Source organism: Festucalex cinctus, chromosome 4 (assembly GCF_051991245.1).
Source record: "Festucalex cinctus isolate MCC-2025b chromosome 4, RoL_Fcin_1.0, whole genome shotgun sequence".
In the NCBI taxonomy this organism is placed as follows: domain Eukaryota; kingdom Metazoa; phylum Chordata; class Actinopteri; order Syngnathiformes; family Syngnathidae; genus Festucalex; species Festucalex cinctus.
The window spans coordinates 14,998,793-15,017,927 of record NC_135414.1 but is presented as its reverse complement, the minus strand read 5'-3'; the positions used below and the strand labels follow the sequence as shown (position 1 = coordinate 15,017,927).

Below are 19,135 nucleotides of genomic sequence, written 5' to 3'. Positions count from 1 at the left end.
ACAGGTGATGTCATCTTCAGTTGACAGCTAGTGGAATGTACATGAAATATAATGAAGTTACCAAATTACATCTGGACAAAATATTAACTTTTTACTACTGAAAATGGCTCAATGAGTCAAGTCTCTTTAAGCAGCAAAATCCATCCATCCATTTTCTTGACCGCTTACTCCTCACAAGGGTCCCGGGGGGGTGCTGGCGCCTATCTCAGCGGTCTCCGGGCAGTAGGCGGGGGACACCCTGGACCGGTTGCCAACCAATCGCAGGGCACACAGAGACGAACAACCATCCACACTCACACGCACACCTAGGGACAATTCGGAGCGCCCAATTAACCTGCCATGCATGTCTTTGGAATGTGGGAGGAGACTGGAGTACCCGGAGAAGACCCACACGGGCACAGGGAGAACATGCAAACTCCACCCAGGAAGGCCGGAGCCTGGACTCGAACCGGAGTCCTCAGAACTGGGAGGCGGACGTGCTAACCACTCGATCACCGTGCCCAGCAGCAAAATCCAACTGTTTTAATTCATTTTAGGGGCGGCCATTTTGCCACGCTGTCGACTGAAGATGACATCACAGTTGCTCAGGTCTCAGGTAACAACCAATCACAGCGTAGTTTCAGAAAACAGGGGAGCCGTGATTGGTCGTTAACCATTTTCTTAGTACAGGTGATGTCATCTTCAGTTGACAGCTAGTGGAATGTACATGAAATATAATGAAGTTACCAAATTACATCTGGACTAAATATTAACGTTTTACTGCTGAAAATGGCGCAATGAGTCAAGTCTTTTTAAGCAGCAAAATCCAGCAAAATTCATCTTATTTTGCCACTTGCTGTCGACTGAAGATGACATCACAGTTGGTCAGGTCTCAGGGGAGAACCAATCACAGTGTAGCTTCAGAAAACAGGTGAGCTCTGTTGGTTGTTGCCTGAGCCCTGCGCAACTCTGATGACATCTTCAGCCGACAGCAAGTGGCAAAATGGCCGCCGCGAGATAGATAAATATGGCTAGATTTCGCTTCGTAACTCGTATTCCATAAATGTAATATTAATCAGAATGTCATGTTTAGTCATTCAAGAAATGTTTAAGGTTGACTTCCGCTTTAAAGGCTTCCTCGCCACTTCACGCTCTGAATTCAGCGTTAAGTGGCGACACAGTACAAGCTAGAGATCCAAAAAACGCAACTGACGGCTCACTTCCTCTCCCACTGACGACACGATTGGACACGACATCCTCTTCCTCTGTCATCGTAAGGCCACCAAAGGTCCCGCCTGTGATGTCTTGCTCCTTCAAACACCCGCATCCTTTTCCCAGGATCCCTCCTCACTTTCCCAGCTCCCTTCAACCTTCCACACCTTTCCCCGACGTCCCCGTCTCCTCTTTTGGCCGTTTCTCTCTCTTGATTGGCACATGAACATGTAGCTTGTAAACTAGCATGATGGCTACTCATGGGATGTGAAGCTGAGGATATTTCAACATTCATACTCGATTTCCTTTTTGTTTCTGTACCCTTTGAGAGTAGCATCGATATGTAAACAATAGAGACACGTAATAGACAAACTGTTTCGTTTGCAATTGGTCTTCGCCAAATGCTTGCCATCCATCTGCTTGTCTCGATTTGTGTGTCCGAGGTACTGATACAGATGTGGAAAACGCAGCATCTCCGTCGCTGCTGATGGTGTACTGCTTCTGACCTGACCTCCGGAAGGGGCTCTGGTCTCACACACTGCCCAGCCGATGTTTGATACTTCGCTCGCTGGACCGAGATGGTGACGATCCGAGCAGGAAGTGTGTTTCCCAACCTCATCGACGCAGCCAATGTGTTTCTTGGATGCCTCCCAGTCCCTTGAGTGAGCTCTACCTTTGGCTACAGGAAGAGGGCACTGGAGGGCAGATGAGCTCAGGGTGACTTGTTGTGAGAGGGCCTCGTGAAGTTACCCACCAGGTGGGTTGCGCTGCTCTCACCCAGGTCCTCGGTTCATATTGTCGATGTGCGATCAGCACCATCTGAAAATCAAAAAACAGCGCTAGTAATGGCACAAAAGCAAAGACTGTGTTCATGTTTCCATCATCTTTCCTTGAACAACATTTAAACTCTTCGACTGCCACACATTATCCAAAAAATAACCCCTACAGTGCCAGCTGATTTTGAACATTTTAACTCGTCTTTCAAGGCAAACAGAATATTTTGTACTTTGACTACATAAACATGGCGGGCACCGGATTTTTTTATTTTTTATTTTTCCACTCACTCAGTCACAGAAGCTTACGTGTGTGAATGAGTGAGTGAAGAAAAAAAAATCCGTGCGTGCTTTCAAAATTGCAGCGGGAGTGACGTCACGCAGCTGACACGTTCGCCCCGGCTCTGCGATTGGCTGGAGGGTTGTAAACACTGTCTTTCCACTGAAAGACGCTGTTTACAAAACAAACTCAAAATGGCAAAATACAGGCTGGGGAGGTGGGGGTTTAGGACGAAATTGCCACAAAACATTAACAAAAACACAGATGTGTAGACTGAGAGAAAGTTAAAGTGTGTACATCCTGTATTTAAAAAGTGCATTTTCCTGAGTGAATCCGGCAGACAGCCCCTTTAAGCAATATCCTTTACACAACGATGGTGGTTTTTAACGCAGTCCCACCTGAGGGATCAGGTATTGTTGGTTTTCAGCCTTACTTAACTCATTTGCTCCCAAAAACGGATAAATATGTTCTATTTTAAATGTATTCAGTGTCCCAAAGACGTATTTATTATGCTAGAGCATACAGAAGGCTTTGATACCAGCCTCTCAACTGCAGAGAACGGGTGGAAAACAAATGGTAGTAATTACAGAAACAGCCAGCAGGTGGCAGCAGAGTATAAGAGATCAACCAGAGAAATGATGAAAACGATGTTTTCTCACAATTCTAAGCAGATTTGTGAATAGTGATGATACTTAGCTATATTCTAATGCTAATTGCTGCAAAACGGAAACAGATAGAAATATACTTTTTTTTTTCCTGATGAAAGAAGAGGTTCATATTTCTTTTGGTAGGTTCCATGTTTTTGTAGCAATAGAACACAATATTCTGTGGACCTTGCAAAATCAGTCAAAATCCAGTAAAACAGCCGGGAGTGAAGGGGATAACTTCAGTGAGAATGGCTGCTGGGAGTGAATGAGTTAACAGGGTTATTACAGTTTTGGAATTTTCATTTTAGTTAGTTTTTATTTTGTTTTGAGTTTTGTTTTTTAAATTTAGTTAGTTTTAATTAGTTTTCAGGATGGTTCTGTTAGTTTTTATTAGTTTTATTTAATAAATGCTTAGTTTAGTTTTTTGCTAGTTTCAGTATTAGTTTTAGTTTAAAAAAATGTGTATTACTTGTGTGCAATATTTAAAAAAAAAAACATGGAAGCGACGTCATCTGAATGTACTTTTCTATTGGCTGTTGCTAGATTATGTCATTTCTGTGTGACACACTTTCAAACGTCCTTATTCTGGTTAATCTCAAAATAAATCTATCGTACTTAAAATTAGATTTTAAATCATCCCCATTAAATTAATTACCAAAGACTGAAATGAAGGACATATTTGCTATAACTATAGTTAATTTTAGTTTTTATTTTATTTCATTAACTAAATAGTTTTTTTTTTAATTTTAGTTTTATTTTTTTCCGTTAGTTTTAGATAACTAAAATAACCTTGCTTCTTAGATGCATAGATTTCTCCATATTCTCTCAATCTATTGATGTTATGTCAGGTCGTAGATGATGAAATCCAGAAATTCCTTTCAATTGCATGTACAGCACAGATTTGCGAAACATTGTTCTTAAATTGTTGAACTATTTGCTGAGGCAGTTCAGAAAGTACTGAACCTTACCCCGTCCTCGCTTGTGAACCGCTAAGCCCTTTTTATACAAAATCATGACACTCTCTGTTTCCAATTAACATGTTCATATGTGGAATGTTCCTAATGGGTGTTTTTTTGTTTTTTGTTTTTTGTTTAAAGCAGTCCCCAACTTTCCCAGTCTTTTGTTGACCCTCTCACATCTTTTTTGAATGTATTGCAGCTATCAATTGAGAAAATATTTGTAAAAAACAAACAAACAAAAACTAAGTATCAGTACTTTGAATAATTTGTATTTGTAGTGTGTTGTTCAATTGAATATTGATTGAATGAGATTTGCAAATCATTGCATTCTATTTTTATTTACGTTCTGTACAATGTCCTGCCATTATTGGAATTAGGGTTAATAATTCAATCACACCAACAAGAATTTGAAGGGGCATTTATGCAAGTTTTATTTCTATGGCTAAAGTGTGTAGCCTGGTAACATTTTCCAATTCAGCCCTACGGGCAACAGCTGTCAAACTGTTGTTTTTCTCTGAAAGCCTCTATCAGTATTTTGACAGATGTGTTATTCCCCGACCATGACAGCGAGGGCCCGAGCCCCTCGCTGGCTGCCAAGTTCAGACCTCGCTTACAAAACAGCACATGGCACTCGCTGTTAGACTGAACAATTATAAAGTTATCACACTCTACTGTATCACAAACGCTTTCCAGAATGATGAAGACTTGATTCACATTATATGGTTCAAGAGGCCCAATTGTGACTGCCCCCCCCCCCCCCCACCCCATCGTGCAGCCCATTTTTTTTGTATGTGTCAGCAGCTGTAGATGAGAAAGCAGCAAAAAAAGACAAAATACCTCAAATAGGGACTATTACTAATTGAAATGGGCAAGTATAGCAGAGGCACAATACAATGTAGACGTAAAGTAAAACTAACACCAATACATTTGGCCACACCTGTCGAAGATAATTCAAGTGTGTCCTTTTGAAGCAAGGTCCTCCGCTCTATCGCTCGGTGCTGTTCGGTGCCTTCTCGACCGCTGACACATACACGCGTACACAAAGCGGCACTTGTGCAAATTTGAGTGTGGAGCACTGAGGTCCGACTGTCTTCATTTCAGTTGCGTTAAGTGGGGGTGGCAATGACTGTAACCCGGGGCAAAATTTGTTGTACATTATGCACAAATGCACACTTCATTTCTTTTCTTTTTGTGGTAGTGTACACAGATGTTACCAGTGTTGCCACAGTTACCGTGTAAAAATAACTTAGTTACCTGATTACTTGCATTTAAAAGTAATGGAGCTACTTTAATGATTACATGATTATAAAAGTAACTAATTTAGATTACAAGTCACTTCAATAGTTACATTCAGCAGATACTGCCAACCCTGCTTAACATAAAAAAAACACAAAGTTCTTAAGTGCCACTTAAGTGCATTTTAAGAATAGTTTGTCAAAAATAAGACAAACTTTTTGACTTACAATAAACAACAACAATAACAATAATAACAATAACAACAATAATAATAACAATAACAATAATTATAACAACAATTATAATAATAATAATAATAATAATAATAATAATAACAACAACTAGACTAAGTGCAATTTCTGGAGATATTGCGTGGGAAATTCTTTTTTTTTTTTTTTTTTTCTTTAAAAAAAAAAATAAAATTGCGTGGGAAATTCTAACCTCCTGGTTACTGGACAATGTGCTTTACCAACTGTGCCACCGAGCAGTGTAAGACACTTGGTAATGATGATAAGTTATGATAAGTATCACTTTCCACGCCCACTTCCATACATATAACTTATCATCATTACCAGGTGTCTTACACTGCTTGGTGGCACAGTTAGTAAAGTGTATTGTCCAGTAAGCAGGAGGTTAAAATTTCATAATTTATCTCTCAATTTACTTCATAAGAATTCCACATGCATTCAAATCTTAGCATTCAGCATTCCCACGCAATTTCTCCAGAAACTGCACTTAGTCTAGTTATTATTATTATTATTATTATTATTATTATTATTAGAAGTAAAAGAGGTTGTCTTATTTTTGCACATGCATTCAAATCTTAGCATTCAGCTGTCGGCATTCAGCTTTCAGCATTCCCACGCACTTTCTCCAGAAATTGCACTTAGTCAGTTTTAATCAGTTTTGTTGCATGTACAATACGTGGCTTAAAAGTATCAGCTGTTTAAGTCTTCTCAATTCTTGGTCACCACTGCAACCTGGAGGTGGTTAACTACATCCGTCTTTGGTGGTGAAAGGTACTACTCTTTGAAATTCTGACGTCACCTTCAATTTATTGGAAATATATATTGCATAGTAACCTTTAGTGACTTTGATTAGTAAATGTAGTCTGATTAGTGTTTGAATAGTCCTAGTAGCATGCAACATCTCGCTTGCAAACATTTCTTTCCATGCTCCCAATAATGCCACTTTACTGTTATTTTAATATGTGTTTGGCGTTTCTGTCCTCATGTTACCCCACAGAACCGAGCATTAACAAGAGAGTAACCCACAAGAGCAGGAGATGCTGTTGGTTTAAGCTGAATTATTTTATTACTTACTACTTGATTTACTATACGTGTGTCGAACATGAACCGGCATGGGCAGCGGCTGGACAAATGAGCAGTTATTAACAACTAACGGCTAATTTTACAGTGTGACAGTGACATGCAACCAAGTATGTTGCATTCTCAGGGTTTGATTCTCTGTGTGTCATCATGTCAGTGGTTTTTGAACACGCCCATGGCATTAAAATAAAACTAAAAAAAGATCTGTGGCACAAATGGAGATCTAGCACATGGACCCAGTCAGATGGACTGTCACTGTAATGGAAACTCTACTAATAAGAGCTGTGTCACACCCTGTGTAGTTCTGCAAGTACAATGAAGATGAGTTTAAGTGGTTAACTTAAAACGGTCTCTTAAAGATGTCAGTCAAGGCTAATTGGCGTGATACAGCGCCTCCGAAAGTTTACTCATCACCCTGAAGACAATAATTACTGTGTTAATGGCACATTGACTTAAGAAAAAAGAAATGTTAGTATATTCTTTTTATGAGAAATTAAAATATTTAACAGGACAGACTGTGCTATTTAATTCTGTGGGCACCAAACACAGCTGAGAGCAGCAGTTATATCCATGGGTCAAATGCATCAGTGCTAAAATGTTATTACTACAATGGTTTTCAAATAATAAAGCATGGATTTCATGCATATTTATATACAAATAGCTCATTAACGCGTGGAATGAAATGTGGAAATGTGAATTACCTCCCAATGCATGCTCTGTCATACTCAGACATAAAGATTCAAGCCGATTGTTGATGTCTGGCTCCGTAACTGGCAACTGAAGATCTGTATATGACGGAAGGAAAAAAACAAAACAAAACACTGATTATGCAATGAACAAGAGTAATCACTTAAAAAACAATGAAGAGTGAGATTGAATCACAATATCGATATACAGTGATTTAAAAAAAGATTCACTTGATCTGTAAATGTACATTTGAATTGCAGCATCTATCTTTGAATTTTAGGTACAAAGTGCACTTGTTTTTGTTACTTGTGCTTCTCGGTTTTTACTTTTCTATGATGTAAATATAATTTAATCTAGAAACTGATCTTTTTTGGGGGTGTCCATATCTTATTTGTTTTTTTTTTGTCATGGAAAATTACAAATAAAGTATTTAAAAAAAAAAAAAAGGAAACCTGAAAAAACTCTTGTTTTAACATACATGTAGTAGTAGCTGGCAAAGTGACATTTATACGGAAATTATGTTTCAGGCCACCATGGACAAAACAGGATGGACGTGACAATGCGTGGAGGACGGACACATGCGTTTAATGAGTACACCCCTAACATTTCTGAAGATATCATTAAATATATTTTGGGACATCAATGAATAGATGACTGACAAAATGAAAATAGTCAGTGCACAGCTGATATAAAAGTGTAAATGTATTTCCCACTCAAAATAACACAAAATACAGCCATTAATAGCTAAAGCCCTGGCAACAAAAGTGACTACACCCCTAAGTGAAACTGTCCAAATTGGGAACAGTCAGTCATTTTCCCTCCCCAGTGTCTCTTGTGTGAATAGGAAACAGGTGTGTTAAATTTAGTACTACAGGTCACAGACTCTCTCTCATATTGTAGTGGTCACTGAAAGTTCAACATGGGTACCTGATTGGAAAGAACTTTCTGAAAATCTAACGCAGTTTCCTGGAGACAAGCACACTAAGGACATTGATTACTGGGTGTCTTGCCTACAGTCAAGCATGGTGGTAGGACGGTGTGTCATGGTCTGCATGAGTACTACGAGCATTGGAAGCTACTGGTCATTGTGGAAACCATGAATGCAAATCCTGTACTGCGACCTATTCAAACAGGGCATAATCCGCTCCATTTGGCCGTAGGGCAATATTCCAACATGATGATGAACCCAAAATACATCTCCAACATGACCACAGCCTTGCTCAATAGGCTGATCTGACTACTTTTCATTTTTATCAACGCGTCTTAAAGTGAAAGTCAACCTTAAACATTTCTTGACAATAATATGTTATATGTGACCTCACTAGTCTAAACATAATGTTCATATTAATATTACATTTTTGGAGTACGAGTTATGAAGCCAAATGTAGGCGTTTTTATCCATCTCCATTTTGCCACTTGCTGTCGACTGAAGATGACATCACAGTTGCTCAGCTCAGGCAACATCCAATCAGAGCCCAGTTTTCTGAAACTGTGCTGTGATTGGTTGTTACTTGAGACCTGAGCAAAATTGATGTCATCTTCAGTCGACAGCAAGTGGCAAAATGGCCGCCTCTTGGTATTGATAAAAACGGCTGGATTTTGCTGCTTACCTCATTCCACGAACACAATATTAAATAACCAGAATACCATATTTAGACTATTGGGGCTGCATAGAACATATTACCGTAATTTCCGGACTATAAGCCGCGACTTTTAAATCTCTCTGTCAACACTGCGGCTTAAGCCCATTTCACACTGGCTGCGGAATGGACGTGGCACGTTTTCCGTACGGCTTCTGCAACCACTGCAATTCACACCGCGTGCGGTGCGTGCCCGGAAATTTGCCCCCGACAGACCACAAGATCACGTGGGGTTCACGCTGGAGAGTTGAGTTAACGCAATAATAACCGTGTCCTATTTATAAACAATAGCCACGCTTGCCTGTTATCACAACGATATGCTTTTTGGACATTAAATGTCTTAAATGTCCGACTCATGTCATGCTATGTAGGTGTATGTATCTGTATGTACTAACCGGATTTACCTTGATGCAAGATGCCCGACTTCCTGTCTGGCTTGTGTAATTACCTTCCGCATGCGGCGTCCAGAAAAAACAAAATGCTTGCGGAAACCTTCCGCATCACCGAAGTTGTTCCGCACCGCAGACTAGTTAGTGCTGTGTTACTACCGTATTGCTGCTGTGTTACTGCCGCGTCACAAGCACTGTTTGGAAAGAAAAGCTAAGGTATATTATTAAACCTTTGAAAACTCTTTCTGTGTACCGTCTTTCTTTGTAAATATCTCATGTTTCAATGTGGGCACATGTGGCTTATGTATGTACAAAATTCTTTTTCTTTTAGAAATGTACTGGGTGCGGCTTATAATCAAGTGCGCTCTATAGTCCGGAAATTACGGAATCCAAAAAAAAAAATTGTGGGGTTGACTTCCACATTAAATATAGATAGAGAGATAGATATAGATATCTATATGTCTCCAAGGTAATAGTTTCTGTTGACTGCCACTGCTTAATCCGTTGAACCGAGTGGAGAATGTTGGTGAGAAGGTTGGGTTGAGGACTTGAGGTTGAAGCGTTTGAGGGCGTGTTGGGCATATATTTGGCCTGCGCAACCAAGCAACCCTGTCTAGCTCTTCAGTCTTTAGCCGAGTCTTCAATACAGACGGGCCAGTGAAAATTGCATGCGGTCACAGAGAAAAGCTGAGTTAGGCGCTCATCCACAGTCGGCTATTTATAGGCTTCAATGACCAGCATTCCTCCAAAACAAATCCACATACTCTCTCACTCCCTGTGAACAAAGACCAAGACAAACAAAATAGGACACACACATTCCGTCCTTTTTTAATATTGTACCTCAATTTAATGTGGATCCGACTAATCATTTTGCACGTACATGTACACACACAAGACAGCAGGCGGTTGACATTTAAAATCGCTTAGTGGGTCTGAGTGCTACGTGTGCATGACTCTGCAGACTTGGGAGGGACGAGACAGTCAAGAAAGAGAGTGGGTCAGGGAGGGAGAGAAGGCAGGAAAGTGGGCCAGAGACTTGTCGTCACTGCACAAAGAGCCCCATTGTGGGACTCTCACGCTTTCCCTTCGCTGCCTCGTTTTCTTCCTCTCCCACATACGTTCTCCACTCACACCCTCTGACATCCTGGCAAGTGAGAAACTGTGGAACAAGTCCCAGTTTTCCGTCAATAGCTGCTGCGGCACATGTGACCCAGCGGAAGCTACCCCACGTCACAGTCATCATGATCTTGCTAGTAAACTAGCTTTTGATGGGGAAGTCCTGAAATTTAGGTTTCAGCAGCAATGACATATTTTAAATACGGGTCGCATCGAGTTACAATTCTGCTGTAACTTTTTGGATATACAACCCCTAGCAAAAAATATGGAATCACCAGTCTTGGACGAGCACTCAGACGTTTTATTCTGTAGATCAAACTCAGATAAAAAGCATGAAACAGTCGTAAGGTCATTCCAAAGTGCAACATCTTAGCTTTCAGAAACACTAAAAGAAATGAAAAAACATTGTGCTGGTCAGTAAATGTTACTTTTCTAGAGCAAGTGCAGGGAAATAAATTTGGAATCACTCCATTCTGAGGAAACATGCTTTTTATCTGAGTTTGATCTACAGAATAAAATGGCTGAGTGAGTGCTCGTCCAAGACTGGTGATTCCATACTTTTTGCTAGGGCTTGTATACTTGTTAGAGTAAGCCCACACTGGCAACTGCCATGTCACCATGATGCATCTTCTGTGACTATGAGGTCGCGTGTATTATGTTGTCACAGATATGCCACACTACCATAGGAGAGGGAAGGTGTTGAGGAAATGGGCACAACCTGAGCCACAATGTGGCATGTCGATTATTATCAGGGGATTTCTGTATTATCTGGTTTATCTGTATGACGTCAAATTGGTCAATAATTGCTGATAATTATCGGCCACCGATAATATTGTGCATCCCTAACATTAAACATCCTATCCTCTCAGAGGACACAAAGTGAAAATTCATGTGAGGGTGTGTGAGATTCCCCCCCCCCCGAAAGGTTCCTACCGGCTTGTTGGAACATGACCATCGTTTGCGGTGTTGTGTGAACCGGTAGGGAGCGGGTCCGTTGCACCGAGCTGTGGGTCCGACTTGGCATACTGTTACTGCCTCCAGGATTGGCAAACCACAGACCCTGAAGAAAAATATAGAAGTGGGACAATTTCATCAACTTGTTGAAGAGGGGGGGAAAAAAACTGTTAATATTTTAGCCAAAGCAGCTCATATGTATCTAGCCACTATACCAGTGGTTCATAAACTTGGTTTGATCGAACCCAAGGGTTGGGTGCGTTGGTCTCAGGGGTTCAGTGGACGACAAGACACACAACTGACTCAAATGATTCAGGATGATACGTCTCACTTGGCCATCATTAGCTACAGGTGATCACGCTACATGGTCAAACAAATACGTGCAATATAATTCACATGTATAACGGAAAATAGGGTGTTTTGATACATTTTCTGGGTACTTCCTCTCAACAAATCAAAATTAGTACTGTTTAGGCTAGTTGAAAACTCAAAAGTGTCAATTTAGGGTGCAGGATTGTGATTGGCGACGAGTCAAGGGTGGACCCTGCCTCTCGGCCAAAGTCAGCTGGAACAGGCGACCCGAGTGAGGATAAGCTCCAACGGTATATAAATCGGCTGGATACAGATGAAAATACTGCTAAAATGTTTTTTGAAGAGTAACCTCACATTTCGTCAGGAGAAAATTGGTTGAGATGATTTGGCAGTCGACCAACATTGATGTACTTTTCATTTTATAACCACAAGCCTCTGCTTAAAACGAGTATGAAGATGAGTCAAACTGTGGGATTGTTTGTCGATGTGTGTGCTAATAATACTCAAAACAAAAATGTCAATTTCTGTATAAAATAAATATATACAGTAATATCACCTGTGGAATGCTTTTCTTTCTTTTTTTTTTTTTTTAATAGGCTTAATTTTTCTGATTCATATTCCTTGTTAAAGTGGAAGTCAACTTTAAACATTTATTGACAACAATAAGTTATATGCAACCTCACTAGTCTAAACATGACATTCTGATTAATATTACATTTGTGGAATAAAAATTATAAAGCAAAATCCAGTTGTTTTTATCCACCCTTGGAGGGGCATGTTGCCACTTGCTGTCGACTGAAAATGACATCACAGTTGCTCAGTGCTCAGCCAACAACCAATCAGACCTCACCTGTTTTCTGAAGCTGCGCTGCGATTGGTTGTTACCTGAGACCTGAGCAACACTGATGTAATTTTTACTTGACAGCAAGTGTCAAAATGGCCGTCACCTGAGAAGGATTAAAAATCGGCTGGATTTTGCTGATTAACTCATATTCCGCTAAAGCAATATTAACCACAATATCATATTTAGACTAGTGGGTTTGCATATAACATATATTGTTGTCAAAAATAACGGTTGACTTCCTCTTTAATACAAACAGAGAAATCCAGTAGAGATGTCCAAGAAACGATATCCAAGAAACACAATACAATATTATCACAATACGAAGGCCACGATACAATAACTATCACGACATTGTGGGGTGGTTGGCGATATAAAAAAAGGTCACAATTTTGTAAAAAAAAACAAAAAAACTGTGCTTTTGTACATTACAGCAACGCATATAAACAACCTAAAATCTCTAATAAGACTTAATATTGAGGCACTTACTGGCTAATGCATGCACATATTGAGTTCCTCCACATACCGACTAGGTTCACAAGCATATTACGTGCACCTTCATCTGATCAATAGCGTGGATTTTAAACATAGAAGGGCCAAAACATTCCTTGTGAAAATTAAACTGCCTAAAAAACTAACCACCAGAGGGTGCTAGAACTGCACAAATGGAAATCAACCTGACTTTTTTTTTTTAACAGATGTGCTGCTTTTACTATCGTGACATGACGATGACGGTATATTGTGGCAGTTTTAATATCGCAATATCACGATATTGCCGTTATCGTTACATCCTTACTATACAGCCATGTTAATATATGTAAAGAGGAAAAATGCTCCATTTTCATGGTACAAGGGACAGCTAGTAGACATCGATGGAAATAATGACAAAATTAAAACTCCTCAATAGTTATGGTAGGTGTAGAGAAGCAACCACAAGTCAGAGCAGCAAAAGGCGGTTCTTCCAACATCCCTTTCAACACTCCTGTATGGACATCAAGCCTATATACCCAACTGACAGTCGCCGTTGCTAGCCACACAAATTTCCTCACTGTAACCTGCCTATTATACTTCCAACAGTAAACTAGTCCCCCCCTCACGTCACCAGCTGCCTCCCTCTACAACCTCCCTCATCGCCCTCCAGTGCCGCGGGCCAAGGAAAAACAGGAAATGCCTATGCACTGTTCTCACTGTTTCACTCACTCTTTTTTTCTCTCATATACAAACGTAAATACTATCTCTCTCTCTCTCTCTGTGTTTCGTTGCCCCTCCCTCACCAACACCTCTGCCAAAGTATGACTCACACATCTCTCCCTGCTTTCCTCCGTACACATCTACAATACAGACACACAAGGAAGTATGGGGAAAAGGAACTGAGGTATTTCCTCCCATTGTGTGGGATGAGTATGTGTGAGAGAGCAAGAGAGAGCTCAGTTTCCAATGAAATGGGTCAGGCCAAAGCAAAGTGTGCCAGGATGAGCCTGAAACAGCTCCATTGCTCCTCCTGTTTGAGTGTTCAGCACTGACGCAAGGTCTGTGGTATGCGGGGTGACTTCCCTACAAGTTCCATCCACCTCATTTCAGTCGGCAGACGCCAACACTACACCCTTTTCCTTTGTCTGTATTCTTGCGATATGGGAAGGAGAGAAGACAGTCAGCCTGCTATACCGATTAACGGAAAAATTCTGGGACACACATTTTAACAGTTTTTTTGGTCAACCACCACTTTTCAACTATTTCATTTACTACATCCACTGTACTATTTTTGGCATCAATTTGTTTTCTACCTTCATTTTTCATATATTTTGTGAATCATCACATATCGGGAGAACAATGTCAGAAGAACATGTGTAGTCACCAAATAAATATAATTACAATTTGCTATAACATTCCCGCTTTGAGCCTGTAGCATGAGATAATCCGGAAAAGGACCCAGAAAGGATCGAAAGCTAACTCAGGGGTGTGCAATTAATCAAAATTCAATTACAATTTCAATTATCACACTCCACAATTACAAAATCAGCATAATCGTAAAAAAGGATTATTAAATCATTCAAACCCAAAAACGTATAAATATGTGTTTTTAATACTTTGTCCTTCCCTACCAAAAACATATTTATACGTTTATTTTTTATTTTTTGTTTTTTATGTTTTGTCAATGCTAGAGCACACAGAAGGCTTTGATGCAGCTTCTGACCTTAAGAGGTCACTTAAAGCAACGGTCGTTATGACCCCCCCAAAAAAAGGCCAGCAGGTGGTAGCAGAGTATAAGAGATCAACCAGGGCCATGTTAAAACAAGCTCTTTTTTCCCCAGTGTTTTCAACAGGTTTGTGAATAATGATAAAATTTAGCTATATTCTAATGCTAGTTGCTGCAAAACGGAAAGATACAAATATATATATTTTTAATTTCTAAAAGACTAAGCTTTCTTTTGGTAGATTCTATATTTTTATAGCAATAGAACACTATATTCTGTGGGCCTTACAAAATCAGTCAAAATCCAGTTGCTTGAGTGAAAATAGCTAGGAGTGAATGAGTTAATGCTAATATTGAGTTGTTTAAATTTATACATTTGCACCTTTTTAAATTTTAAAATAGCTAATTTATTAAATTTTGTTTCATCTAAAAGGAACTTGCATAATAGTGTTTCAAAGAATTTTGTCTTCATATTTTTTACATTTAAACATTTTCTTGTTCTGTACCAAAAAATAATCATGATTTCAATTCTTAACAAAATCGTGATTAATATTTTCTTCATAATCGAGCAGCCCCAGGCTAGCTTCGCATTAGCTAGGCCAAAGACACAGTACACATACAACGTAAAAGCAACAAAAACAGGGTTTTGTATCACATCAAATTAATGAAAATATGGTATTTTCAAAACAATATATCAATATTCAGTATTTTTCATTTATTTGATGCATGCACTATGCAGATTACATCTTTCAGGAACTCAAGGCAATTCAAGGAATTCAGTATGTCTATATAACTGTACAACCAAATATTTTCATGTTTTTTTTTCCCCCCTGGCCACTGGACTATTGTATAAATTGATTTTATTGTGCGCTCTATACAAAATAATGTCTTATGAATACATTGAAAAAATATAAGAAAATTGCCATTAATTTCATGCAATTTTATGGAAATTTGCTATATTTAAACATATAGGTCATTATCTGTCATTATTATTTGATTTTTTTATGTTATGTATTAAAAGCACTAATAGTATCGGCAATTGGTATTGGTGAGTACTGAAGAGTTGGTTGCTCCCTCTAGTTTTATGGTAAAAATCATGTAGTTCTAAAGTGGGATGTGCAGGTCCATTATGAATTACCACGATGTTCCTTCCTTAATAGGTTTGAAATATGGCATTTTAACATCAATATGACCTTTTACCCAGTTGCCTCTGCTTTTGTACTATTCTCTTCCAGTTAGTTTGACTCACCTGCCTCCCCTGCTTGGGGCCTGTGGGTGTGCTACTGCTGCTGCGAGGGGTGGGTCCCAGCAGGCCACTGCTGCTCAGCAGGCCCAGCCTTGCACCCGGCAAGCTCCGAGAGGGCATCTGGAACTGTCGAAGGCTTCTTCGCGCCATAACACTGCTCCCAACACAGCTTGTGGTGGGCAGGGAGTTGGACTGACCGAATCCACGACTGCTAGAAGACAAAAACACGTCAGATAGTTTAGTTCCTTGTCTCTTCTTTGCAAAACGGAGCTGTACTGAATACACAACATATACCTTCTCTGTGTTCGGTAACCTGCAATGTCAAGGAGTGTTTTTCTCGGAATGGATCTGAACAGCCTCTGGACCTGCTGTTTCCATGACAACAGCCTCTTCTTCTGAGTTTCACTAAAGGACTGATGGCCAAGGGAAGATATACAGAGTTCAGTATAGTGCAATGACTGGTGCGCAAACAGAAAGTGAGTTAGCTGTGCATCATTCAAAACGACTAACAGACCACTCGAGTGTTGTCACTAACCAAAAGCTAGGACTGGGAATCGATTCTAAATTCCTCAATCGATTCGATTTACAAGAGTTCAGTTCAATTCAAGATCAGTTAAATATGGAACATCAATTCTTCTTAAATGTTAAAGACAGGTTAAAGAAACACAATATTATTAAAATTTAATAATTTTTTTCGGACGCAGTAACTGGTCAAATGAATTAGTTTGTTCATGAAAGTAAGACATGGTATAATCACTTAAGTGTTACACAAACTGACATTAGCAAGGATGAGCTGAAAATATTTTCATAATTCTAATTCAATAATTGTAAATATAAATTAAAAAGATTTTGAATTGTATTAAAGTGCGATAGGTCAGGTCTTCCATAAATGTAAATTCATGTGAACTGTAAATTTCAAGAAAACTTATGTACAAAAAGTAATAATAAAAATAAATCATCCTTTAAAATTCAATTTTCTTAAGAATTTATGGGGAAAAGGATATTTAAATACCGGTAATCAATTCATGGTTTTATGAATCAATACTGGACTGGAAAAGGAAAAGTTATTCGATATCGATTATTTTATTTTATTTTTTTTTTTAAACCCAGCCCTACCAGAAGTGCTTTCTGGTGAAATTTACAGCTACATGGCAGTTTCCCCTTCAATCCTATTAGTTCATTTATTAGTTCAGTTACCGTACTGTATATTAAAGACTGATTAGTCATTTACATTAAGCAAACGCCATTATTTATCTAAGGTAGACTTAATTTACTAAAAGGATGTATGACCAAAACCAACACTTAAAAAAATCAAACGGTGTTGGAATTGTCTTCCTTTGTCGATACGAATTTGTGTTGTTGATGTGTACACAGCAAAATCGCAAATGTTAGATTAACACTGTTAAATGTAACACTAGAAAAGTGTTTCTATTGCCTTTTTTCTCCTTTAAAGGCCCTCAAAGCACTTTTGACATGGCATCAAGAGCAACTTGGGGGTTCAGTACGACCATTCTACGACTGAGCCACACTGCTCCAACAACAACAACAACAACAACTGGATGTATCGCTATTGAAATGCCGATCACACACAGGCTACGCTTAGCTTCCGCTCCAACACTTGAGGAAAATTTACTCTGACATAGTATTATTATTATTTTTATCCTAACAGTCTTAGAATAACACTGTTTACACCATTTCATCAAACACGGGAAATTTAAGCTTTGCTGTGTATTTTAAAGAGTAACATGCACCTCATGTTTTAGACACTTGTCAATGAGTTGCAGGTAGGAGCTGATGTTGTCTTCATCCGACCTCGACACCAGTAGCTGAGTGCAAACTGAGAAAAAGATTCAAAATTATAAACTTTTTTTGGGGGGTCAATTTAAATTTCTTCATGTTAATTTAAATAAAACAGCTGACCTTTTCCCATAACGCGAGTGAACTGGCTTGGTAGATCCCCCTCTGCAATGACGCTTGAGCTTGCCTCAGCCTCGCCACCTCCTCCAGTGAGGTGGGACCCAGGTGCAGAGCTTTTGGAATCTGTGTTCAGGGGAGGGCGGTGCAAGGAAGTCTCCTCGCCACCAGTGAAAGCCTTGATAGGAGTCATGATCATCTGGTGAAGTTCTTGCAGCGGCGCGCGCAGATTACTGCCCTCTAACACATCCTGGCCGTGTGAAGGGACACAAAGTAAAGAGATGCTGGGAAAGCCATTCGACTCGGAAGAAAATATGATGAGGTGTTATTACTGTCATTCTTTCTTTGCCACATCCATCTCAATAATGTACACAGTAAAACAAGTGTCTAATTCGGGGCAATTGCTGTAGGAAAGCCTGAATGTAGCTATATATACACAATATATGCATACAATCAGACAAGTATACTTTTGAATTTGATCGGATGTCGTTATGCTAGTGTTAGCATAGCAGCCATAAGTTGGCATGCCGCCATTGCCCAAAGTGGGGAACGGTGCATGCTTAGAGAGTTCATTATGTTATTGTGAAGCTGAAAAAGGGAGTCATAGGAGGTATGACAGAGAACACTTCATTGAACATATTTCTTGAAAGGATGAGAGGCTCAGGGGATAAACAAGGCAGTGCACCGCCACGTGTGGAACATACTACTCTGTCCTTCGTTCTGTGGGGGCATTATTTCAAAACTACCACATTATTATTTATAATTTTGTAACATTAGACATTATATCATGTTGGAATGAAATTACACTCCCCCCCCCCCCACTATACCTACTGTAGGTATCAGGTAAACATCTATACTATGTGCAATCACATATACAATCACACTGCATGACAATTGACAGTAGTACATGTTTTTTGAAGTGTGGAAGGTCAGCTTTGAAATCTAAACACAGATACCATACTGAAACTTTTTACTGTCATGCAGCAGTGCTAAACAATGAGCCATGGTGCATTATGAGCCTCACTTAGTAGTAGTAAAAAAAAAACTTTTTCCAGATGCGAGGGAGGAAGGGTCAAGACTGGCTTGTAGTTTTAAAGTCATGACAACACATACACAAAAAAAAGATGTTAACTGACCTTTTCGAGGCTGCGCAGCAGGTTTTGTCTCTCTTTTAGCTTTTGAATGCTAATAACTATCTTGTGTCTTGCTCCTTTGGTGACTTTCTGGGGAAACAACAACAACAAAAGAAGGATCAGAGCATATGCACCTTTTGAATAGATGTCAAGAAAGTGCAACAACAAATTTTAGAAATGTGCATTATTTAAAAGTAGATTTTAAATAAGGCCCAAGAGTATTGACAATAGTAATACAATTATTACCAATAGTCAGCGTATACCTGTGCCTCGAGTTGTTCTTCACTAAGTGACA

At 39.4% G+C, this 19,135-nt stretch overlaps 2 protein-coding genes across 4 annotated transcripts in view; both read right to left on the bottom strand.

The window, feature by feature from the left end:
• LOC144017507 (C-myc promoter-binding protein-like) overlaps positions 1-19,135 on the bottom strand; it is a 265,503-nt gene that overhangs the window by 111,552 nt on the left and 134,816 nt on the right. The gene's annotated exons all lie outside the window — the stretch shown is intronic.
• The window catches only part of samd4a (sterile alpha motif domain containing 4A), a 45,216-nt gene continuing 26,081 nt past the window's right edge, over positions 1-19,135 (bottom strand). For 2 of the 3 annotated variants that reach the window (XM_077519138.1, XM_077519139.1), the window contains 9 exons: positions 19,104-19,135; positions 18,844-18,930; positions 17,714-17,957; positions 17,545-17,630; positions 16,088-16,206; positions 15,797-16,004; positions 11,180-11,306; positions 7,116-7,199; positions 1-2,010 (listed from right to left, as the gene is read on the bottom strand). The exon at positions 19,104-19,135 is cut by the window's right edge and continues 78 nt beyond it. In XM_077519138.1, the coding sequence (XP_077375264.1) occupies positions 1,982-2,010; positions 7,116-7,199; positions 11,180-11,306; positions 15,797-16,004; positions 16,088-16,206; positions 17,545-17,630; positions 17,714-17,957; positions 18,844-18,930; positions 19,104-19,135 (1,016 nt within the window). In that variant the 3' untranslated portion in view covers positions 1-1,981. The remainder of the gene's footprint in view (positions 2,011-7,115; positions 7,200-11,179; positions 11,307-15,796; positions 16,005-16,087; positions 16,207-17,544; positions 17,631-17,713; positions 17,958-18,843; positions 18,931-19,103) is intronic. The other variant, XM_077519140.1, reaches the window with a different exon arrangement.